The sequence below is a fragment of the Erpetoichthys calabaricus genome, chromosome 16, assembly GCF_900747795.2.
Source record: "Erpetoichthys calabaricus chromosome 16, fErpCal1.3, whole genome shotgun sequence".
Classification (NCBI taxonomy): Eukaryota; Metazoa; Chordata; class Cladistia; order Polypteriformes; family Polypteridae; genus Erpetoichthys; species Erpetoichthys calabaricus.
Genome location: NC_041409.2, coordinates 32,202,660 through 32,228,345, shown reverse-complemented (window position 1 = coordinate 32,228,345; position 25,686 = coordinate 32,202,660). Strand labels below are relative to the sequence as shown.

The window sequence follows — 25,686 nt, the reverse complement described above, 5'->3', positions numbered from 1 at the left end:
TGGCTGGCACAGATTTACTTGTCTTCAAGCTTGCCGGAGAGGCCAGGCATTGAACTAATGCGCATTCTGCACAAAATATACATGTAGCATAGCTCTGTGCTTCAGCTGGTGCTCGTGTATAAATATGCTAAATAAAACAAGATGTTATGTCTAAACTCTGTAAGAAATTCAAGATTATGCATTTAATTTTGATGTAATCTGCCAGAGTGAAGAAAGAACAATGAATGGCATCAATGAAAGCTACGTTTGCCCACTCAGATCATACTGCACCTTCATGTAGCACCTTTCACAGGAGCAAGCAGCAGGGTGAAAGTCATGTTCTCCACCTTGAAGAGTAAACCAACAATGAGACTCTGTAAGGCGAGTTCCTTTACCAAGTGCTATGAGTGTCCTTACACATCATGGCTGATGACTGCATGTGCAAGAATCTTTACAAGATTCCTGAGCAATTTTAGAGAATCAGCCTTAAAATGTGAAGTGTGCCCATCAGCTGTGAATGCAAGTTCTTCCTTCCCCTACTTGAGAAAGTCAAGCACTCTAGACATAATAAGGCTAAGCAGCTGTGAGGCAAAAAAGTTTTGTGCATTTCATTTCACTTTTGAGACAGTCAAGTGTCTAACAGAGACAGATGCAGTTGTGTGTATTTTTATTTTTATTTTTGATTGCACTACACTCTTCTGCAGTGCTCAGAACAGTCCTCAAGATCTGTATAAAATGTTTGTTTAGAAAAACTCCAGCGACACTGGCGTGCCCCTGTGCTTCACCTCGCACCTTTTATTTGTTTTCTCTGCAAGGATATAAGAAGCAGTCCATTTGGAAGCATTATGAACCTGCCTAAGAGCAATAGGGGCGTTTGTGTCCGTTCAACTTCAAGTTTTACCAGTCACACGCTTTTCTTAATTTTATTTTTAAGTATACTTGGGACTATAAACACTACAATATTTTGCTAGGGTTCAGCTACGTGCAGCTAAAATAGTATTGCATGGAAAGGGCCACCAGGGATACAGTAAACCTTCTAGTTTGTGGCCCTGTTCCTTAACATTCTCCAGGGATCATATGAAATCTGTACGGGAAGCCGGCGGATTCAATGCAAACTGGTCCTCTTGCACAAGTTCAGCTCATCCACGGGCCTGGCTTGATGACACGGACTCTCTCTGAAGGGGAACGTTCTAGGCAGGACCTCTCTGTAGACGTGTGGCATGATCGCTCTCTCAGGATGACTGCATTAGTCCTGTCAAGCGCTTGCTTGTCAAGGATTTGCCCTGCAAGAAAAGGAGAAACAGCTGTTATAACCCAAACCTTCAATCACATATTTATATAAAACCTTTTCAAAAATGTGAAGGCAATTTTTAGGAGATTTCAGACTGTGAGTAAGCTGTGTGGGGATCTGTTTATACAGATGCATCAAGAGTAACAAAATTTGGTAACACAACAGTTCACAAAACAATAAACACCTGTCTCCACTCAGGAATTCATTTAGGGTGATGCCCCCTCTCTTTGGCTTATCCTTCCTGAGATGATATTAGCTGGACTCCAACTTGGGACCTTTGGATTGCAGAACATCACATTCAACCAATGGAGGTAAAGGACAACTCCTTTTAGTACAGTAGCAGATCAGGGCCCAAGAGTCTCAGAGTAGGAAAATGGTCCTAACTGGCTTAAAAATCTCAGAGTGATGCAACTCTGGTCCTACTCTTAGGAGCAGGAGTAATAGCATTTTGTTAATGTTCCTAATTTAGGAAACTACTCCTAATTTCATCAGGATTTAGGTGATCTCATATGCTTTCCTAACTCACTAGGTGCTGCCAGAGGATGGCATTCAGGCAGTGATCCCAGAACAGGCTGAATGTTTTTCAAATGCTGGACAACAATGAACTCATAAAAAGATACTGACAGAAAAGGAATGATATTAATGACAAATCTTGCATGTTATACACAGTAATTAACCCATCTACGTGGATTTATAATAATAATACATTTATATAGCACCTTTCCCATACTTGAGGCACTTAAGCCACATGCTGTCAGCTGTAATGAAAGTGTTGGTGACTTTACATGTAAAAGGCAGCTTTGCAATAGCAATGATTTGGGTCTGTCGCAACCAAGCATTTCACAAAATTTGCACCCACTTTGAATGCCCTTAAGTAAAATGCATTTTTATACTTTTTCACCATGAGTCTATGTGAAGTAATGCTAAAGCAAGCTACATTCACCCATATGTGAATTTCAAGCAATATCACCGTATCAACACACCAGTGGTTGTGGATATAAACTGTATTGTACAGCCAGCATAATAACCTGAAGATAAGCATAGCTGGATGGGTGATTGACAGAGAAATGCCACACCAGTATGCTGAGCTCTAAGTCCATGAGCTCCTGGAGCACTTTACAAGATTGGGAAGGTTCAGGAAGGCAGGTGAAGACTCCTGGGGCATTAGATAAATAGTGTCATGCAGAAAGATGGAAAATAATTAGAGACACTGAGCAAATGCATCTTATAGTGGTGGTTAGCTTCAGTAACTTACTTTACGAGGTGTTTCCTGTGTCCATAACAGTAGGAAGATGATTCTTCTGAAAGTACGGCTGTGGATCATTCACTATTAAATACATATGCCCATCATTGGACTTTACTCTCATTCGGTTTGTGTGTCTCAATCTTTCCATCTTGGTGCTCATTACAGCGTTATTCATGATGTTGTTGTGAATTGCCAACAGTTACTTGCATCTTAGCACAATAGCCTATCTTATTATGTTTCCTTCTTCTTCTTCCCCTCCTACTACTTTGAATATTATTATCATGATTTTTATTAATGTGATGAAGCTTTAGTGTTAGTATCAGAAAACAACAAAATATCATCATGAGTAAAAGTTTGCGGCAAGGGGTGCCATAAATTTATGAGCATCTGAAAATTATGAGCTGCCTGAAGGCACTGGTGCTTTACAAAGGTTTAACGTGTATGGTGAGTTCAGCCATAATATATGTGCTTGTTTACTTTTTCCCTTTTTATAGTGGTATGTAAAACATTAGATATTAGACAAATGAGCTTCTCTTTTGTTTGTGAGGTCCAAAACACTCGCATTCCTAATTCTTTGTTGCTGCATTACATGCATTATACTTCCAGATGAGCATTCTTTGGTTGTTATGCACATAGAGCCCATCTGTATGACTAAAGACAACATAAGAATTGTTTGATTTTGTTGAAATCGGTCCTGGACTAGTTGGAGTGATTTGCTGGTTATATCACGTTATGTGACTGCCTCCATCTTACTAAGATTATGCAAGTGAAGGGTATGACTGAAAATTGCTTGAAAGGTTGTGTAATGTTACATGGCTTTTACTTACTACTTCAGCTAGCTTTTATTGACTAAGACCTGATGGGTTCTTATACTCAGAGGATCAACTGATAATGTTCTGAAGCAGCAAACAAAACATCTAGAGGTGAATTGCTGGACTGTAAGTATCACAGGTTTCAAGATGAAAGAGTCAAGAGAACTTGGAAAATTCACATTCCTAAGCTAAATAACATACTGTAATTTAAATAACCTTTGAAGGGGATTGTTAAAAGAAATGTAAAAGAGCCAGATAAAGAGATAATTGGCCACAGCTGTTATGAATTTCAGGACTTTAATATTTGGTAAAATCTTTACTGCATTTGTTTTTGCATTTTGAGATGTTTTTTTTTAGTCTTCTTCTTCATCTTTTTCAGCTTCTATGTGGGGTCGAAGTGCTTGATCAACCTTCTCCAAACAGCTTGGTCCAAAATCTTTACAATTATTTTGTTTAAAATGTAACATTTTTGTGTCAATTTTTTACTAGTAACAGCTCCAGGTGTTAGTCAGCATGGACCAGATATAACACAATGGACGTTTTTGACAAAAAATCAAAACTTTTTAGGACCAGATGCACTAGACCTCTTTGTGTAAGATTCTATATTCCAAACAAATCATTTTCCGTTGTATTTTTTCTTTGTCTGTTTAAACTCAACTTTCATTTGACTATGACTAGCTGGCGTATTAGCTTAGGTGTTAGTTGATTTCCTGATGTCAGACCATTGTCTGTATAATACTGTGATTCTATTTTGTTTTTAGATTTATAATTCAAAAGATTCTGCCATTTTCTTTGGTAGACCAATAACACTTGGCATTTTAGAATCATTTAGTGCCTCGTAAAACTGTCTGGTGAATAAATAAATAAGAAGAAAACTGTGCTTACTCTGATAAAGATTAATAAAGAAAGACAGCGTGTAATAATGTATGTTAACAAAGGCCAGTTCAGATTCTAAAGGTTAAACTATAGGTGAATTGTTGGAGTCAGACTTCTAAGTGATGTACATTTGATGCTGCTTAAAAAAGTGGATGAGTGTAGTTGGCAGGATGCACAGTTTAAAAGGAAAAAATTAATTCACTTGGAATGGAGAATTAAAAACAACCTTGTCTATGCCATCATTGTCTTTAAAATATTTGAAACAATTAATAATTTGTCAAGGTACATAATGCAAAATTTCCCAAATGACACAAAGGTAAAGTGTACACATGGAGCATGAGTTCATTGTACTTAAAAGGCTGTTGTTAAATGAATTCTCCACCAAAAAAAAGTGTGTTTTTATGAGTTACATACCCCATGAAATTTCTACTGATGGATGAGAAAACAAATTGTGTTTTTTGGGGCTGTAGTGCAGAACGAAAGGAAAAATGTTTAGGATTTATTAGAAGCAAAAAGTGACCAATGCTGCACAGCAAGAAACAATGTGAAAAAATCCATGGAAAAAATAAAAATAAAAACAAGAAATGTGTTCTCATAATACTGCAGTTTTGAACTGAAGATCCCCCTGTCTCCTTCATTCATTGGTCAACATTCCTGTCTTTAATTCAGAAGTGCAGTATTATTATTTCCTCTTTATGACGTGCACTATAATTTCCAGAAGTATGTATTTACAAATATTTTAGTAAAAAAAATGCATGTGCTTTGCATGGTTTGAACATATGACTGGATAATGGACATGTAGATAGTAGGAAACTAGTAATATGAGATTTTATTTATTTATTTATTTATTTATTTTTGTGTTTTTTTTCAATGGGCATTTTTCACATCTTTTGCCATTGTACAGTATTAGTCACCATGAAGTTCTATTATATCCAAAAAAAAATTTTTTCCATCCTGCATGAAAATTTTGGAGTTTTTCTTGGCCATCACTACAAGCTACATGGGGTAAGTAACATTAAAAAAATATTTTGGGTACAGTATTGCTTTAAGTAGAGCAAGACGATGAAGAGCACCACAGTCAAGAGAACAGAAGGAACTGCTGAAAGAGAAAATTGCTAGAAGGTAATGAAGAGGAAGGAACATATCCAGTTGTAGAAGCTTATGGTTAGACAAACGATTTCTTCAATTAAATCCATAAATTATTTCCACCATTTACAACCTTTACAGCGTTGATTTTAAGGCTTAGCTGTGGTGGATCAATGCCTGCACTGAGCAAAGCTCACTTATGTTCTAAAACCAGACCAAGGTATATTTGTATCATCCATATTACTAACCGAGAATGGTAAACCGGATATGGACGCAGGGACCTGCCCGTGGACGCAGGAAACGGGAGAGACTACGAACGTGCGCAGGCGCCACACAAAGCCCCCCAACCCCCACCCCCCCCCACCCCCACCCCAGAGCAAAATGGGAGAGACTACGGTTGGATGCCGCAAGCAGGATAAAGCGAGGTCAGAAATAAAAGACAGAGTAGGAAACAAAGTAAAACGTCATAAAGAGGTTAAAGAATGGGGCCAAACACATGGAGAGCAGGTTACAGATGATGAAAACTGGAATGCAACAGCTTCAAAAAAACCTAGGCACGAAACACATGCACAGCGAGATACAGAATATAAAAGCAGAAAAAACGACAGTTAAACGTCCACACTACACAGCGGAGGCAGACCCAGAAGGTGCAGGTGCCTACATCGCGCGTCGGAAGGCGCGGGAAAGTACGAAAGGCAAAGGCGCCTACACAGCATGGTAAAACCCGACATAATACGGAAGGCGCAGGCGTTGCCGCCATATTGTGAGTGGCACTACTACGTAGTGAAGGCGCAGGCGTCACCGCCATACAACTACAACGCGTGTCTCAAACCGCAGAAGCAGGGCAAGCACGGGTTCAAAACAACGCAAGCTCCTACAACGCGCGTCTGAAACTACGGCTACCCAGCGGGCACGGGTTCAAAACCCCTTGTTTTCTAATATTAGAACATTAGAACACTCTAGACAAGAACAGGCCATTCAGCCCAACAAAGCTCGCCAGTCCTATCCACTTATTTCTTCCAAAATAACACCAAGTCGAGATTTGAAGGTCCCCAACGTCTTACTGTCTACCACACTACTTGGTAGATTATTCCAAGTATCTATTGTTCTTTGTGTAAAGAAAACTTCCTAATGTTTGTGCGAAATTTACCCTTAACAAGTTTCCAACTGTGTCCCCATGTTCTTCATGAACTCATTTTAAAATAACAGTCTCGATCCACTGTACTAATTCCCTTCATAATTTTAAACACTTCAATCATGTCACCTCTTAATCTTCTTTTGCTTAAACTGTATAGGCTCAGCTTTTAATCTTTCCTTATAATTCAACCCCTGTAGCCCTGGAATCACCCTAGTCGCTCTTCTCTGGACCTTTTCTAGTGCTGTTATGTCCTTTTGTAGCCTGGAGACCAAAACTGCACACAGTACTCCAGATGAGACCTCACCAGTACGTTATAAAGGTTGAGCAGAACCTCCTTGGACTTGTACTCCACACATCGTGCTATATAACCTAAAATTCTGTTAGCCTTCTTAGTGGCTTCTGAAAACTGTTGGGAACTCGATAGCTTAGAGTCCACTATGACTCCTAAATCCTTCTCATAAGGTGTACTCTTGATTTTCAGACTGCCCATTGTGTATTCAAACCTAACATTTTTACTTCCTATATGTAATTCTTAACATTTACTGACATTAAATTTCATCTGCCACAAATCTGCCCAAGCCTGTATGCTATCCAAGTCCTGCTGTAATGTTATAACGGATTTCAAATGATCTGCTAATCCACCTATCTTGGTATCATCTGCAAACTTAACCAGCTTGTTACTTATATTCCTATCTAAATCATTTATATACAGTATATTGATATATATCATATTATATATAATGATGTTGAACAAGTCAAATTTCTCATTATGCTCAATTTTAAATATAAGAGAAGGAATTAAAGAAATAGACGGTGGGTGGAATATATTGTATTTACATGGTGGCCCAGCTGTCTCATACATAAAGCATCCTGTGTTTAAATCCAGCATTTATATGAAGTTTGCATTTTGTTCCTGCATCTACAGTATTTGGATTTTTCTCCAGGTATTCTGGTTTTCTTCGCATATCCTCATATATATGCACATTAGGACAATTGGTCATAGCAATCTGTTCCTGTGTGGATGTGTACAACCATACTATGCTCTACTGTGATTGGGCTCCTGAACCAGGACTGGTTCCTGCCTTGTCCTCAAAGCTGCTGGGATAGATTGCAGCTCCACTCCCCCAGTACCATGAGTTAGATTAAAGAGATTAGAGAATATTAAGTTATATAACTTTGTATTTACTACTGTATATGTACTGGACTACACTGGATGGCAGCAGTTAAAAAAATAAACTGAAATAGGAATACAGATTGTAGTAGTGGTTAACTAGACAAAATTGTAACCAAGTGATAAAAGAGTAAATAAATAAAGCCAGGGATGTGAGACAGAAAACACTGTAAGAAATGGAGCAACAGGGATAATAACTAGAAATTCATGCAACCAGAGCCAAAGACAAAAATTGTAGTCAAAACAAGCAAAATTTGTAACCAGAGAACCTTTTAACAAGCAGTAATAACACTTTGATGGAATCCATAAACTTTGACAACTTGGAAGTGCATGATGCTGACCTATTATACCTTTGACCCAGTAATGTCATACACCATATACTTCTAATTGAGCTTGGCTAGCAATAACTTAGCAACAATAGACAGACATTACCTCAAAATGAAGTTGTCTTAAAATGGCAGCACCCACACAAAAACTGTCCTAAAGGAAGCAACCTCTGAAAATGATTTAGGAGTTTATTTTGAAACACTATTGTTAGCATTTAAGAAGGTGTAAAAGTGTTTTTAAAAACAAATAAAATGTTAGGTGGTATCATAAAAATGGCTTAATGTAAATCAAGGGACATTATACTCAGAATATATAATCTATTAGTAAGACCACATCTGAAGTATTGTGTGCAGTTCTGGTCACCTCGCTATAAGTTAAACATAGCAGCACTTGACGCTGTACAGAGGAAAGCAACCAAGTGTATCATCGTATGACTTTAGGAATGTTTTACTGTGAGAGCTGAAACAAATTCAAAACAAGATTTGAATCATGACACTCTACTGTATATATTTCTCAGTGATTAACTGAAAATGTATATAAGCCAGACCCCATATATGGTACCTTACATTCACACTGCTCTAATTTATGGTACATTTGGACAAACAAACACAAACAATGAGAAAGCCCTAAAAGACTACAGGGCCAGATTTTACTTTCCAGTATGTAAACTGGGTGCTGTTTACGGCCAACAACAGACAAAAGACAGTGCTTTGGTGTTATCCACACTTAGGGAATGGGAAGGAACACAGCTGTTTAGAAAAGCACTATATAAATGTCATTAATTATTATTATTATTATTATTATTATTATTATTATTATTGCTTGCCAACAGATAATCTTGTCCAAAGGGAAACATGAGAATGCTGTTTAGTATACAAGTATGGCAACACTATAAAGCATACAATAGTCATTTTTGCAGAATACATCATGTGACCTTAAAAGATGAATGTAGGAAAATGTTTGCTAGTACTGTAGTAAGGGTATGTGTACCATCATTTCAGTGAAAAAGTACATATGTGTGTGTGTGTGTCATATATACATTTGTCCTATATACAGTATATGCCCTTCATATATACAGGATATATGTATATAAGACACACACATACACATATGTATATGTCCATAACCTATGTATATTTCAATTTCCATTCATATTTATGCCAGGAAAGGCTCCAGCCCTCAGCCCCCAGAATTAGATTACATGGGTTTGGCACTATTGTGTTATGATATGTTACAAATATCCACCAGATGGCACCTTTCAGCCCAGTAAGCTGTAATCAACATCCATGAACAAATCTTGCAGAAGGAACAGTGCAGGATATGCAGGAGAAATTTGCCATTTGCTGTATTTATGTTTAGTAAGTATACCAATAGTCTGAATATAAAACTATGTAATCAATTGAATGATGAAACTGATATTGATATTATAATTGTTGTTTACAACATCCATCCATTTTCCAACCCACTGAATCCGAACACAGGGTCACGGGGGTCTGCTGGAGCCAATCCCAGCCAACACAGGGCACAAGGCAGGAACCAATCCCGGGCAGGGTGCCAACCCACCGCAGTCCTAAAAACTTGAATAACACAAATTAACATTCTCAAATCTGCTTAATTCAATTAAGGGTTGTGGTGGTGGCCAGAGCCTGTGATGGCATCACTGGGCACAAGGCAGAAAGCAGCTGAGGACAGAACTGAAGTTCATCCCGAGGCCCATTCAGAAACACACACACACTCCTATCTATATTCAGAATCCCACAAGGGCTAGTTTGGAATCACAAATTAAACTAACTGGCACATCTTTCGGGATGTGGTAGGAAAATGTCTATGGACACATGGTGAACATAGAATTTCAACACATATAATGTCTGAATAAAGAAACTGGTAAAAAATGTCTTGAAATGTATTTGTAAAATCTTCCAATTGGCACATTTTTGAGACATAGAGTAGCTTAATTGAACTGAAAATAAATTCTCCAGACATGTTGCTTCCAACACCAGGGTTTGAAGGACCACTTGTCTCCCCATCCTCTGATCTGTAATGATTTTTTATGCTGCTCTTTCTTTTCTGTAGCATTTCAGTGCATCACTACCCTGGTGACGTTTGACACCAGCTTTGTTAAGCAAAAAGTAAAGTTCAGCAATCTTCCACAAACTTGGGTCCACTTCCACTTTGTGTGCACAGCGTCATGCACAAAAGCACAGTTGCAAATGTGTCCATATGCACAAACTTGCATGCATGTAAACGCAAGCAAGCACATAAACTGCAGGCACACCCGCACTTCATGCACAGCCAAGCACACAAACATATGGACACCCATTGGACTACATACCTAAAGATACTGATTCATGCACACACACACACACACGCACACTTCTACATGCTAGCACACCTTTTTGCTGTTCTGGATTTATCTTTATTTTAATTTGAATCCTAACATAATGAAAAATACGACTATAGTTCTGTTTTAAATGGACCAAATTATCCAAAAAGTGTTTCAAAAAGCGGGCAACACAAATCAAAGCCCAAGAATAATCTTGACTTCCATGGCTCATAAGACAATGGTGAAGCTGAGCACATGTGCTAAGCAGTAAAATTAGAGTGTGCCCTGCCGTCACTCCACATGGGACCCTGGCTTTAATCAGGAAGGCTCACAAGGAAAGAGTACTCACCACACTGCGGGTGAACTTCTCTAATGATGTACGCCGTCCCTGTTCATTCTCAGGCTTCGGAGAGGTGGAATTAAGGGAGAGACAACAAATGGAGGGTCAAGTTGGTGAGAAGGTCAAGGTGCTGCTAAGTCGACATGAACAGACTCTGCTGTTGTTTTAGTCAGGAAGCAGATAAGGCTGAAATTAGGGGATGAGTCCGAAGCTATGGATAGGAGGGAGTCTTACTGGAAAAAGGAAGTGCAGTTCATCAAAGGGGAGATTTGGAATAATATGTTTATTCTACAGTTGCGAACAATCAATAAAACTAAAAAGAAAAATGAGAATTTGAATAAGCATAATATGTCAAAAGGTAACTGCTGGATAATTAAAAGTTTGTTATTGTTGAAAGGAAATGTATATTATCATTAAGGTTCTGCTTGCTTTATTGCTTTCAAGCATGTCAAATAATGTTTAGCTTGTCCTTTGAACTTTGTTGAAAGCCTAAAAAGTCACAAGTTTAGGCTATTACTTTCATGCCTGATTATTCTTTTTGAAAAATCCCTAGAAAAAAAGAGACTTTAAAGGAACAATACACCCAAAAGAGATACTGTATATTTTTTTTTAAATGTTACACACCAAAAGAAGCTCACAACCCACAGGGGGTCATGTTTTTGAACTGAACCCCTGCATCTCTCCTTAATACATTAGCCAAGTCCTGCCTTCCAGTCAAAAGCACAACCTTGTGTGAAAGGCCTCCGGGTTGTGGGCTGCATTCATTTTACTGGACGAATCAATTTAAAAATACTTTAGCAAAAATGCATGTTGTTTGCATATTTTGCGAGCAGTTAAAGACTAGATGATTTGACATGGATTATCTGACAAAAGTAACATGACAATTATTCATGGACATTTTGATATTATTTGCTGTTGTCCAGCATTAGCCATTGTCCACTGCCATTAAAGCATAAACTTTGTTAACTCTGTTCTACATGAAACCATGAGGCTAATATTTCTCAGCCATCACTACAAACTACATGAGGTACATAACATTTAAAACAAATATGATTGTTGAGTTTGCTTCAAACAAACTGACAATTAGGGCATTGTATCTGTCCTAAAAGAACACCTTAGAAGACATGTGTCAGAAGGAAGCTGTCTGGCACCCAACCAAACTGGGAAATCAAAACGCAAAACATTTTGTTACAGTAATGAGCTCAACTTCTAGCCTTTTTCATCTTCTCTGGTTCTCATCACAGTATAAAAGCAACTGGTGAAATCATTTGAACACTTTTGACGTGAACAGGACATTGCTAATCCTTTTTTCTACATTCTCAAAATTATCAATGAAAGCAAAATTTGAAGATCCTCCGAGTCTTACCATCTAACACACTACTTAGTAGGATAGTATGATAATTTTTACAAAGCCCATACATGAAATAGGTTGGAAGTACTATGTAGGGTAAAGTTTCAATAGATCTGCGGCTGAATGGGAATTGGGGAAAATCAAAGAACTCGAAAATGGATTGCAAGTAAAGCAAAATCCTTTTGCTACTTATATGTCTTTTTGTTTTTATGGTGATGATACAGTTCTCATTCAAAGATCTCATCCATTATTTTTCCCTTTTCCCCATACTGCCATACTGCAAATAAGTAGTGGGAATACTAATTACCTTTTTGTGGTATCCCTGGGCTTTTGCTTTTACTTAAGGTATAGATGTTCAGTGACACATCTTGTGTTGTTTTTATTGTGTGCGTAAGTTTGTACTTTTGAAATAACCAAACGTCTTAAATATGAAAGAATACAAATGACATGATGGCCGTGCATGTTCTTCCTCCTCTTTTTTGTTAGTAAATAGTTAAGGTGTACCAGCAACTCCCCCAGTCACCATGTTAGTGAACAGAGTTATCTAAGTCAACTGCATTACATGACAAACCAGTTTATTTTAAGACTAAAACATCCCTTTTAATAACATCTGTCAAAATATGGCTGCATTTGACGTGTTAATACAGAAAGTTCCCCACTAAATTGTAAACCTGTACTGGACTAATGTTGCAAATTACACAGGCAAAATGAAGGTAAAGTTTGCAGGTCAATTTAGAGAACATAAGATCCATCAGGATGAAGGCCCTCTCCATTCTTAATGTAACACATTTTGGTTCACACTTTGGCACACTATTTCTTGTTATTTTTATTTTAAAAGTCATCTACTTTTTGTATAATTTTATTATAATTTTAATTATGTCACTTCGGCACCATTTTGTTGGCAGTTTTCCTTCTGGGTGCTCCCACTTTATATCCAAGCTTTGGAGCATGCTGATTTTGACAGAAAGTTTTGATGGAAACAAGAATTACTTCCACTAAACAAAAGGAATAGCTCAGAGGCAGTAATAGGCATAAACTGAAGTTGGGGAAGATGCAAAAAGTCTGAAAACCGGTAGGAATTTTGAAATACAAATGCAAAAAATATTAATCAAAAATCTTACACAGAAAACAAAGAAAGAAGTTCACAAACCAAAAACACCCAGAAAAATAACACAATTTCTAGACACACACTTCTCACTTTAGTGTTCCACCTCCTTGCTGCTAATCCTGAGCCTCTCTCAGCTCGGAATTCAATGTAAAAATGATTAACCCTGAGTGTCGCTCTGGATAAGCGATAATAATCCAATATATAGCGTTAAGCTTGAAGAACCCTTGGGACAGTATTCTGCTGCCATCTAGTGGATAAAGTAACCTTCTGCTGTAAAAGAATCATGAATATCTCTATATAAAATCTTCATTTGGATCTTGATCTTTGTCCGCGAATGTATTAGAAGAAGAAGCACTAGATGGCAGTAGAGAGACAGCTAAAACATAGGCATTGCATTAAGAATCTCCTCCAGGCTTATACTACTGAAGACTGTAGTACTCCAGTCACACCTCAAAACACAGACATTCAAACTAAACAAATTGTTGTGCTTTAAATTAACTAATCTTTATATATAATCTTCATTTGGATCTTGATCTTTGTTTGTCCGCGAATTCCACGCATGCGTAGACCACCTTCCAGTTTAGTACGTTGTTGTTACTCACGGATGTCAACAATGTGCTGGAATAACGAAAGGGGTGGTGGACAGTGTTACGCTGGTTAGCTCCTGAGGCCTGGTTAGAGAATGAGATTGCCGAAGATAAAAGGTACGTGCCTACGTAACATATGAATGAAAGAAAGACAGTGGGTAAAATGAATGACAATGTAACAGCACGTTCCGGAAATGATTATTGTTACGTTGTAGCCGGCGAGTGCTGCGCGTCTCACAGCTGTACCGTGGCCTGCTCACATGTCAGTGAAGTGATCCCTATTTATGCTTTAAAGAGCCTGGATACCTATGTGTCCCCCTTTTATAACCATTGCTCCGTGTATATTGCCTTACTCTTTGGATTGCCACAAAGCAACCTGCGAGATTGGAGAAAGGTTGAGAAGAGATCGTGAGAGGAAACGACAGCGTCATGAAAACGAGATGGACTGTGAACGGAGAGAAGCAGAAATGCTCCTACACCACCACGTAATTACTATTCGGACAGTGATTCCGAGTAGGCTGTTCCTATCGAATCAATGTCCAAGGGTTTTCTTTTGTAATTTTGTTTCCCTTATAAAAAATCATAATGCTGTGCGACGAAGGGCCCAGTTCACGACTGGCAGCCGCGTTTAAACAGGGAGTCCTTCACAGACAACTTTAACACGCACAACGTAGTTGGGCGCACATGGCTAGTTTCTATATGTTTTGCTACACAATGGCAACTATTCAATATACCACTGAGTGGGGCCTAGCCTTTGGCTAAAAAATATAATGGCATGTAAATGAACAAGGGGATAAACGGATGGCTATGAGTGCAAACCCTTATCTGATCTGTGGATCCCAAATCTTGAATTATTCAAAGTTTATCTTTGTGCTCTTTTCTCACATGTACTTTTGGTTTTGACCTTCTTATTCTCTCGACCATGGTTATTGCCTCTTATACTGGGCTTCAGTTTTGTTTCTCTTGATATCCTTTTTTGTTTTGTTTTGTTTTTTTATGTTCATCTCCTGGTTTCTGCTCAAATGTTTATCAGCAAGTTTCCGAACAGAGCAATCTGCAAAAGTACAGCAGTGGGCACTAGGCATACCTTTCCTACTGTGATTATGTTGATGTTTTGGTATCTGTTACACATAATAATATTTTTTCTTGTTGAATAAAATGTTATGTTTTTGGCTTGTTTTCCAGGGGTAAACATAACACTAAGGAGGCTAAATCCCAAAACTAGGGCACTACACATTTCACAGCACCATCTTATATATCAGTATTGCAGTAGTATAACACACAACAAAGATGGTTAATAAATAAGAAGGCTGCGACCTGGCTCAATTCAACAAAATGATGATGACCACAAGAAAATCAAAAAATTCAAAAGCATTGTGATCACACCATCGTAACAATAATAGATATTAATCATATGTATAAAAATATAAATGGTATATGTCAAAACTCTGTGCAACACTGATAATGACACTCCTAAACTAGGTTCACCAAGGTCTATATCACCAATTGCCCCACTGGGCTTGACCGTTCTTTTGGTTCACCTGTCAACAGCTTTTGTTTCACATGGTTGATACAAGCGCTACTTTGCAGATGACTCCTTAGTAGCCCCTAATGGGAGCTCACATGATAGGGTGTAGAGACATTGAAACTTGCAGACAGCGCTGCTCCATCACTCACACCAATGCACAAATTCATGAAATATTCAACTTGTCTGTTCTATTCACCATTGAGATCTGAAATGTTCCCTGGCTAGATGTTTCCACTACTGTCTGTCACATAGCTCAAAAAAAGTAAAAATCACTTAACTGTAATAATTATTTGGCAATGAACACATACAGTGGCTGAACTTTAGCACCTCCATTGAAAGTAACTGACTCCTTTATTACGATTCAGCCAGTCAGTCTTCCACCAAAGCTGTTTGACATAACTCTGGAAACTGGGGCCAATGCAAACTGAATAATAATAATACATTTTATTTATATAATGCCTTTGGACCGAGTACTCTGACCTGCAGGGCATTTATTAGGTCTGTAATATTTGCACCTTCAGTCAAAGACACTTAGTGGACCTCTGCAACATGACATCTTTATTTCCTGCTCATTGAATGTGTGATAGTTTTCACTTTTTCCCAGCATCTGTGGTAGATTGGCATTCTAGCCAGGATATGGGAAAAATTTTGAATTATTATTTTTATCACCATTTAAAGTATTTCCTGGGATTGTCCCACTGCTATATATCTGGCCAAGGAAAAGATACCGGGCAGTATTATGTGGTGTGTGCACATATAAATGTATTAGGAGATTGTGTTTATATTAAGGAATTTCTCACTATATGACATATATTTAAAATGGCTGCTTTCTGTCATTTTATGTGTGTGTATCTGTTTATATGTAGTGTCAATTGTATTTACTTCTTAATTTTATTTGTGTGTATATTGTGTAAGCTGTGTGTGTTTGGTTTGGCCATGTTAATAATATCTGTCATTTTATTTTGTTTGTCTACCAATATTCTGTCTGATCTGTCAAGGTCAATACTGTTTCTTGTCAGTGTAGATCTGTCCCAGTCTAGTTTATACATGCCATTTTCTAGTATTTCTAATGTGTCAAATAGTTTGTACGTTGTAGTGCCAGGTCTAATGTCTAATGTTTGCCACTTGATTGTGTCTTTCATGTCATCAGTCTGCCTGTCTGTGGTTTACAGCCTGATGGGATGTGTTGGATTGTCTCATGTGGCCATATCTGCATGTACTGTCTGTAATGTTAGTGTCCCTAAGAATCGATTTTCCGTCTTGTGTTTATAGCTTTTGCATGACTATTGTATGGCTGGCTTAAGCTCTTCTGTATTGCCAAAGATATCAGTACAGCTTAGCCAGCTATTTGACACAATTGTATCCACAAAAGGCTAGTCAAGTTCATGAGGATGTCTACCATTCAGTGTTTTCTGGGTCCAAGCTTGTGTTTTAAGTTGTATGCTTGTTATGTCTCTCTGTGATGTCACCTGTGGTATGGAAGATAAGTGGTGTGTAGTATGTGTCTGCATGAACTATTGCTTTGTGTATTGGTGATGTATGTTTTGTGTGGAAGAATTTTCTCAAAGTATTAATCTGCGTGTTGTGTACATTAATTATATCTATGAGATCTCTTCCTCCCTCAGAACGTGGAAGAGCATGTCGTTCTATGGCTGGATCCTGCAATGAACTAGCAACTTGTCCTTGGGGTGTTTCCTGCCTGTCACTCACTGCAGCCACATTAGCCCCACTGTGACCCTGAGCTGGGTCAAGCCTGCTTCAGAATGATTGACTGACAACTAGAACGAGTCTATTTTGATTTCTATTTTAGTGTGTTAAAATGTAAGAATTCTAATTTCATTGTATTATCATTAGCTATATTATTATTACTATAGCAAGAACGATATTTTAATTAATATATTTTGAGTGCATTATTTTTACTATCATTATTATTAATGTAATATAATGTACCCAAAGGTCAAGCAAAGAGACAGTTTTACTGTCAAGGATTAACAAAGTATATCAAAATTAAAAATCAAATCATTGTGATACCCACTAAGTCTGTTTGGTGGATACAGGTGATTGAAACCCAGCCAGTAGAGGACACAAGACAAGAATCATTACTGTATTAATATTATCATATTATTATTACAGCAGATATAAACTTGGAATGATATAAGCTGGATATTATTACTTTATCGTTATTATTAGGAGAGACACAAAATTTGATCAATTATTCTTGGCTCTATCTAATGATCTATTACTATTATCATTAAAGGGTCTATATGATTTGTCATTTGAGTGGCACAAAACTTGAATTATTTCAGTACATTATTATAATTATTAGGGCAGACATACATTTTAATTTATTTAATGTAAATGAATTATTATTATTAAGATAGTCAAAATGTGAATGATCCCATTTAAATGCATTGTTATTAACAGGGCAGGGGGAATATTTTAAATGATCTTGTTAACATGAACTAATATTATTAACATTATTATCATAACATGTACAATATTTTGCTTGTTTAATTTCAATGCATGATTATTATTACAGAAGGAACAAAACTGTGACTTTCCTAGTTTAAAAGTAACTATTTTTATTTTTATTACTGGAAAAGACAAAAAAGTTATTAATCTGAGTGTATTATTGTAATAACTATTAATATAGTCACACATGTTAATGATGTAATTTAAAATTTATTATTGTCTTTACTATTATTAGAACAGGAACAAAATTTAATTTAAGTTATACAATTTAAATGCCTTATTTTATTATTATTATTGTGATTACAATACTTGAATGTACCTACTGTTATAGCACTATTATTATTATCATTTCCTTTGTAAACAAGGGCACAAAATTTGAGTTATGACTGCACTATAACTATGATTATAGGAACGTTTAAATAATTAAATATAGATGAATTATTATAATTACTAGTATTAATATTATAAATAATAATAATCATATATATTTTAATTAGCCAAATGTATTATTCTTATAATAATTGTTAGAGGATTTGTGCAGTTTCACTTATCTAATTTAAATGTTAGGTTAAACTAATTTAAAAGTATTTATTATTATTATCATTAAGACAATAAAATTTTTCTTTGATTTCATTTAAATTTCCTAATATCATTGTTATAATTATTATTGCAACACAAAATTGAATTATTATTATTATTCAATCAGGGATAACATTTGAATGTCTTCTTCTTATTACTGCTATTATCACAGAAAGGACGAACCAAGAATGACTGAATGTGAACGGCTTTTTCCGTTTGTTCTTTGATCCCAGTTTCTAGTCGTATGATTCTGTAACTAAGCACTCTAATTCCTGCAGAACAGAGTAGGCCTCAGTCCCTGCCAACTTCATCGTCTCACCGGTTGTCAAATGGCCAGGTAGTGTGTTCAGCTTCTTCTCGTTTCCATTGCTTTCATGTTTCTGTTCCACACTCTACTGTTTTTCAAATCCTTGCATTTGATGACTTTTTCAGCCCCTTCCACCACAGTACTTGCATCAGAACGTGTTACACTGATTATCAGGCAGCCCCCTTCTGTTTTGTGAGTATACTGGTAATTTAAGGAAGGGTTAAAACAAACACCTTGGCCTTTACTTAATCTATTGGGGACAGGCACACTAGAGGTACTGTATAAAGAATCACCTTCTTTTTTAACAGCAGTAAATCCTGGTAGACATTTGAGCGGAGGAAGCGGGTATAGCTATCACTTTTCATCAGCTTGTAGATGTGCTCCTGCAACAGAAAGAGAGAATTGTGTTTCTCAGTCCACAACAAGAGACTGACTCCATTTGCCTCAATGTAAGAGATCTGATTTCTTGTAATTACCATAATGGCCCTGTTACAAATGAAAAGCCAAAAGAATTATGCAATTTACATACCAAACATCTTTGATTTTCTTCAGATATTTACTGATATTTCTCCTTTCATTTTCTGACAAACAAACAGTATGATAAAAATGTAAGCCATCACTTACAACGGCTGTAACAGTTTTAATAAAAGTGTATCCTTTATACCATCGTTATCTCTGTATAAAGCTCATAAGAAGTTTTCAAGAAAGGTTTCGGCCACAGAAACTCAAATAATCAACATTACAGCCCTTCATTTGCTGTAAAACAGAGGCTCTTTAAGGCTACTAATGCCTGGACAAAAATGATCATTGTGTGCAAGGCTCTGTCTCCTTCTGCATTGTTGTGAGCTTTACACCAAATCCTACTGCAGATAAATGCTTGGGCTTCTTATTTAGGAATACAATGTCCCCGTGATGAAGTAGCATCTTGGTTTCCACCTTCTGCCCAGAGTTGCCAGGTGTCATGATTCATGCTATTAAAAAATATTTTGAAGAATTTAGGATGTTTCTCTCTCATCTGCACATATGAAATACATTTTTATTTATATTTCCTGTTCTTTTTGTTGTATCTATGGATTGCATCACCCAATATCTACACCACAGTGTCTGTTTGTGTTATGGTTATGAATCCATCAATTTGTGTTGTAATGGACACCATGTTACTTGAGGATAATGAGTTGTGGATAGCACCTGGCAGAGGTTACGAAATCATTTTGTTGACCGCAATTCTTGTTTTCCTCCATTTCAAAAGTTCACCTGATCAGTCAACCAGAATTCTAGTTTTCATTTTTGGCCTGCACCACTCAAAAAATTAAGGATAAATCAATGGCAGGCTCTTTTCTTTTTGTAAGGATTTTCTCATTTTCATAAAGGCATAGGCTTTGGCCACCACAACCCTGTGTGGTATAACAGGTCCGCAGCTTCATAAAATATGGCCAGGTTTTTAAATCCATAAAGCCATGTCAGTCTCCGTGGGTGCGATTGAACGACCGCAGGGAGTTAATGAGGTAGTTGGTGTGAGTCGCACCTGCACGTGCCCACGGAGACGTGTATATATATCGGCCGGCTCAAGGGGAAAGGGAGAAAAAGGGAAGGAGAAATCAAAGGAGAGATTGAGATTGAGATCGAGAGAGGTCAAAGATGGAAGAAATGAAAGAAAAGTAAAAGATTGAAAGAGGTTAAAAGACATAAAAGGCAGTCTTAGCAGATGGGTCGGGCCACCTGGAAGGTGGAGACAGCATGAGCTGGGGCCCCGTGAAGGAGCATTAGCTATGGCGTTCTAGGGGCTAGTTCGCTTCACTGAACAATCAGGTGGAGTGTGGCAAGCAAGGCAGGAGCACACTCTAGTGACCACGTGAGAGCGAAGAAAGAAGGGAGGACAGCCGACCTCGGACGGTCTGGCCATGATGCCTTGAGGCAGCCAAGATGGAGGTCGGCCAAAAGGAGCTCGTAGCTGTGGGGTCTCTGCTGGCTACGCGAGAGAACAAGAGATGGAGGTGTGCTGAGATTGTGAGGAGAGAGACTGCATTTTAACTTCTTATTTTTAACGGATTTATTTATTGCTTGTTATCCCCACTTTTCACTGTTTTATGGATTATTTATTGGAACTTTGGAGCACTTGTGAAAGAAAAATTAACTGCTTGCCAGCTACTTAGGGTTAATAGCTGACAAAGCCGTTTTGCTGTAATGGCAGGTTATTCATACAGGCGTCTGTCATAAGACAGGGTGCAGTAAGCTGACCGAGGAAAATTTCCAGTTCCTTAGGAACGCATCTATTTGACACAAGAGAGCTGACCTTTCCTTCTTTAGGGTCTATCTGATCAGTGAAAAAATAAGAACAGATGGCCCATTAGCGTACTAAAACAAAATGCTAAAGTAAACGATATTATGTTTATTTTTAAGAAATAAGGTGAAGGGGGATGAAGAAGAAATTATAAAAAGCCAATGGAAAAAAATGTAACTGCTCTTCTGCCTTGCAATGTAGAATCCGCATACTCATCTGTGACTGAATTAAAAACTAATTGTTTGAACTTGTCTTGTCTTCCTCGGGGGAGTTTTTTAACTTCCACACACTGCACTTTTTGTTGGGACATAACTGTTTTTGTTTGCTGATTTTAAATAAAACCACTCAGCACTTTTTGGCACCATCCCTTGCTTCATTGTTGATGTCTTCACTGCCTAGCTCATCGGTGACATTACCGACAGTGTTGGGTTCAAGAGCTCCCAGGACCTGGATGGGAGCATGGAGCTGAGCCCACATTATCATACCCTGATTTAGGGTAGGTGGGTTTAAGGATGTGATGCTAAGTTAATTAAGCATCCATTTGTTTTCTTTATCCACACTGTAACCTTAAGGCCAGGCCAGGTCAGAACTGAGTTTTAAGAAAGAAGGTATTTGGTGTAACTGAAAACTGGCACATTTTCTTACTCAACATTTCATTTAAAGTACTGCCTTAGATAGTGGACCTTATCACATTCCAAAGAAGCCACTTACCTGTGCATCCTCAAAGGTATATCGTCCTGGGTCTTTTACATTTTGACTTGTTTTTTCAAATGAATGAGAGTCCAAATTAATAGAACTGGGAGCACCTGGAGCCAAAAACTCTTGCCAGATTTCTAAGACTCGATCTGGGACAGCCTGCAAAGGACGCTGCTTCAAATCTTGTACAGCCAGCCAAAACCTGTTTGAAAATGCAACAAAATCAGATGAATTAAGTATATAAAAAATGTGTAAGGCATCTGAAGGTGCCCCATTGATGTACCAATTCACTGAAATTTCAAAGGTCAGCTAGAACTGAGAAAATAAGTTTAAGGTAAAATAATATCATTTATTATTAGGCTGATGCATCAGTTGCAAATGCAACTTATAACACCTCAGTAAAGTCCAAAGTTTTAACCACTTAGCCACACTGCCTGCCTGTCATTACATTAAATTATTAAAGCATATTAGATTATGGTTTAACCAATCAAAAAACACAAAGAACATTTTTTTACTATAATGTTCTATTATACACCTATAAAATTATATTTTAAAAAGTTTGCATGTAACATTAGCTTTTGCAGATTAGTAAGCTATTTAGGTATGCATCTTGCACAAACTTTATGGTACCACAAGTCATTCTGCACTTTGGTACATGCAAATCCATGACTGAAATCCAAATGTGCAGCAACAGCAGATAACGCAATCTGTTGGCTATTCTTCCCTCTTTAAAACTTTCTACCCATTCATAAACATTTCCTTGAGTCATTCTGTTTTCAGTTCTGTAACATCCTTTGGTGACTCTCAGCAGGTTTCACTCTGTCTGCCCAAAGCAATCCCACAGCAGAGCATCTTTGTTCATTTGACCTTGGCTTCAACTAGACCAGGAGTTGCCAGTGTTGGTCCTTGAGGGCCGCAGTGGTTGTAGGTTTTCTTTCTAACCCAATTGCTTAATTAGAAACCAGCGATTGCCAATCTCAGGCCTTATTTAATTTTATGGTTTGTTAGTCATCGATGTTATGTTCTTATATCATAGATTTTTTTACTTTTCCAAGGATATAATCCAGATGATTTGAAGCCTACAATGGATCATGTTCAGTCTGTCAATGATGAATCCACACAGGTGTAAATGGAAACAACTTAGAAGGAGAACTTCTGGCTCCTTTCTCATTTGCTTATTATTGCTAAGGAGCCATTAAAAACAGTGAATGCAGCTGTTTAAGACAAAAATAAGCAATTAAGGGTGGGGAACCTGGACAAGCAAGATCACTAAAATGATGCATCAAAACTCATCGTGAATGTGTTGTATTGCATCAGCTTCTATAAGTTGTGGCTACAACTTAATTTTCAGATTGTCTTTACTTGCTTATTTACTCTTGCATATACGTGAACGATCATGCATGACACTCTACACGGGACTCTTCACAGTTATATATATATATATATATACATATATATATATAGTGTGAGATATGGCCAGCCATTCATCCCGGCCAATACCCCCAGGCCGCCAGATGGAGCCCTCCTTGCAGCATGGAGGTGCCTCGAATGCCAGCAGAGAAGCGTGGACAGTGGAGTTATAATGCACAGCCCTGCTGGATACCATGGGGGCCGCCAGGAGTTGCTGCAGGGAGGCCCAGGGATTTATACTTTCCGTATAGCCCGGAAGTATTTTCAAGTCACGGGAACGGAAGAAATGATATACTTCCGGGCTGATGAAGAAAAGTTTTCGTTTGACCCGGAAGTGGTGGGTAATCACATGGACTGAGGGCTTAGAAGCACTTCCGGGTCACGGACTATAAAAGGATTGTGGGACATCCCAGACGTCGAGCTGAGTTGGGAGGCAGGGTGGCTAAGCATCTGGGAGTGGAGGATTGTTTATTTGAATATTGTTTATTGGAGATTTGTAGAGTGGAGGGTGCTTTGTGCACATTATTATTATAATAAATTCAATATTTGGACTTTTATCTGGTGTCCGACGTCTGGTCTGAGGGTTCAAGGGGTCGACAGTGCCTCTATTTGTCACAATAGTTTAAAAATAACCGGAAATAAATAAATAACCTAACAACAACAAAATTCCGGTTATTTTTGGGTCCCCCCTCGTATATATATATATAAATATATATATATATATATAAGAGCACACACAAAGACCATGATACCTGCAAATTCTGGAAATGCTCCTGCTCTCTTCAGTGAAGAAGTAACTAACCCAGAAGAAGATCTGTGACAATGGCTAAATTTCACCCAACAATTTAATTTTAATAATAAAATAGGCATTCATTTTAAATGTTGTTATTGTTAATCTCAATTATTCAAAAAGGAAGAACATGTTTCAAGTTTAAATTATTTTAAGCTTACAGTCTGATCTGATTTTCAATTTATCTTAAGTATAAAGGTATTCCTACAAATACTCGGCCTCTCAGTAGAACAGTACAAAAATGATAAATGTGTGCAGTCATCATATGCTCTGGGTGTTGCTGTGATGGTGTGGGTCGGCTCCTTGCTCCCTCTTTATTTTCTTTAGGGAGTCTCTTGAACCCGACACTGTCAATAACATTATTGGAAGAGCAAGGCTGATGAGGACAAAACACACATGAAGCAAGGGGAAGGTGCAAAGTGCTCAGTGCTTTTATTAAAAACAAATCAAAGTGTTCCAAAAGTGCAGTGTTAAAAAAATAGTTTAATAAATATATAATCCAATGAAAAACAAAGGTGAAGTGGAGGTTTAAATCAAAATAGAAAACACATCCATTAAAACGAGGTTAAAACCAACTGCCAGAAAACTATCTTTTTCAAAACCTGGTGCCTTGATCTTTTAACCAGCAGCCCCTTTGCTTATCTTATGCAGGCCTTGCAGCAGAGGAGTCGCCCAAACTTCAGATGCAGCTCACCTACTTCAGGCTCAGCTCCCTGTCGTCCCATAGCTACAGAAAGGCTCACACTGGGGCCTCCTTGACCCTCGCTGCCTTCCCGATCTTTCACAGTGAGTCATCTAATCTCCCGGTCACTCCCACTCCTCATTGCAGCTCAGCCGGAGTGACCTATTCCAGCCGCCACTCCCCCCCGCCCCCCAAGTGTCGGCCATGCACTCCTCTTCGGGGCTCACTTCCCAGCTGCCTGCTTTCTCTCCCTTGAGCTTGCTCTCATCAGCTCGCTCCTTCTTCTCTCTTTAACCTCCATTCATTCTCTCCTTATTTTCCTTTCTCGATTCTCCTGGCACTGGCACTTCCTTTTTAAACTGGGGATGTGGCACTGTTGTGGTAATGAGCAGCTCCCAGCATCAATTAGGGTCGTTGGCAATCCTACACCTGTGCACTAAGTACACGGCCGTCCACTCCCATATCACACACGGGAGTCACTCGCCATGCTATCACGCACCTCCCCACACACAAAAATGCGAGTGCTGCGATTATTTACTTAAAAAACGCCAAACAGCCACGGACCTCACTTTACCATAGTTGGGGTGGCAGATGTAGCACAAACAATCTGAGTGTAGATTTAATGTTTCTCACTCAGTATGTGGGGTCATCACATAAGTAAGGCAGCAAGTTTGGCTTCATCAATATATCAATACCTGATTGAACCAAGTAGCATGTCAAAGTCTACTTACCTGAGGTTTTCTGAACTGAACTCCGACTCTAGGAACTTGAGAAAGAGGTCTCGTCCCATAGAATCCATAAGAACTTCATTGAAGGAAAAGCTCCACCGCTTCACTCGCTGCTGGCTTGGATCCTTGCTTTACAAGACAGAAGGAAGAAGAGTGAGTTACAGGAGCACAATAGTAAAGAAGAACTCAAAGAATAAACCTGCATAAAAATGGATAGACAAACGCAGGCTCTTTACATAGTGATGCACTTCTGAAACACTGCGGGGCATCTGAAAACAGAGAAGATTTACTCTTTGGGATTTAAAACATTTTATAAAGCCTGAATTGCTCCAGGGCAGCGTGGTGGCACAGTGGTAGCGCTGCTGCCTTGCAGTAAGGAGACCTGGGTTTGCTTCCCGGGTCCTCCCTGAGTGGAGTTTGCATGTTCCCCCCATGTCTGCGTGGGTTTCCTCCCACAGTCCAAAGACATGTAGGTTAGGTGCATTGGCGATCCTAAATTGTCCCTAGTGTGTGCTTGGTGTGTGTGTGCGCCCTGCGGTGGGCTGGCGCCCTGCACAGGGTTTGTTTTCTGCCTTGTG

At 38.2% G+C, this 25,686-nt stretch overlaps 1 protein-coding gene across 3 annotated transcripts in view; it reads right to left on the bottom strand.

Annotated features, from left to right (window-relative positions):
* Window positions 1–631: 631 nt before the first annotated feature.
* Window positions 632–25,686, bottom strand: part of rgs6 (regulator of G protein signaling 6) — a 160,047-nt gene continuing 134,992 nt past the window's right edge. For 2 of the 3 annotated variants that reach the window (XM_028821925.2, XM_028821922.2), the window contains exons 14-18: window positions 25,112–25,237; window positions 21,514–21,700; window positions 18,815–18,904; window positions 10,599–10,652; window positions 632–1,262 (exon numbers count right to left, since the gene is read on the bottom strand). In XM_028821925.2, coding sequence (XP_028677758.1) covers window positions 1,212–1,262; window positions 10,599–10,652; window positions 18,815–18,904; window positions 21,514–21,700; window positions 25,112–25,237 — 508 coding nt within the window. In that variant the 3' untranslated portion in view covers window positions 632–1,211. The remainder of the gene's footprint in view (window positions 1,263–10,598; window positions 10,653–18,814; window positions 18,905–21,513; window positions 21,701–25,111; window positions 25,238–25,686) is intronic. The other variant, XM_028821923.2, reaches the window with a different exon arrangement.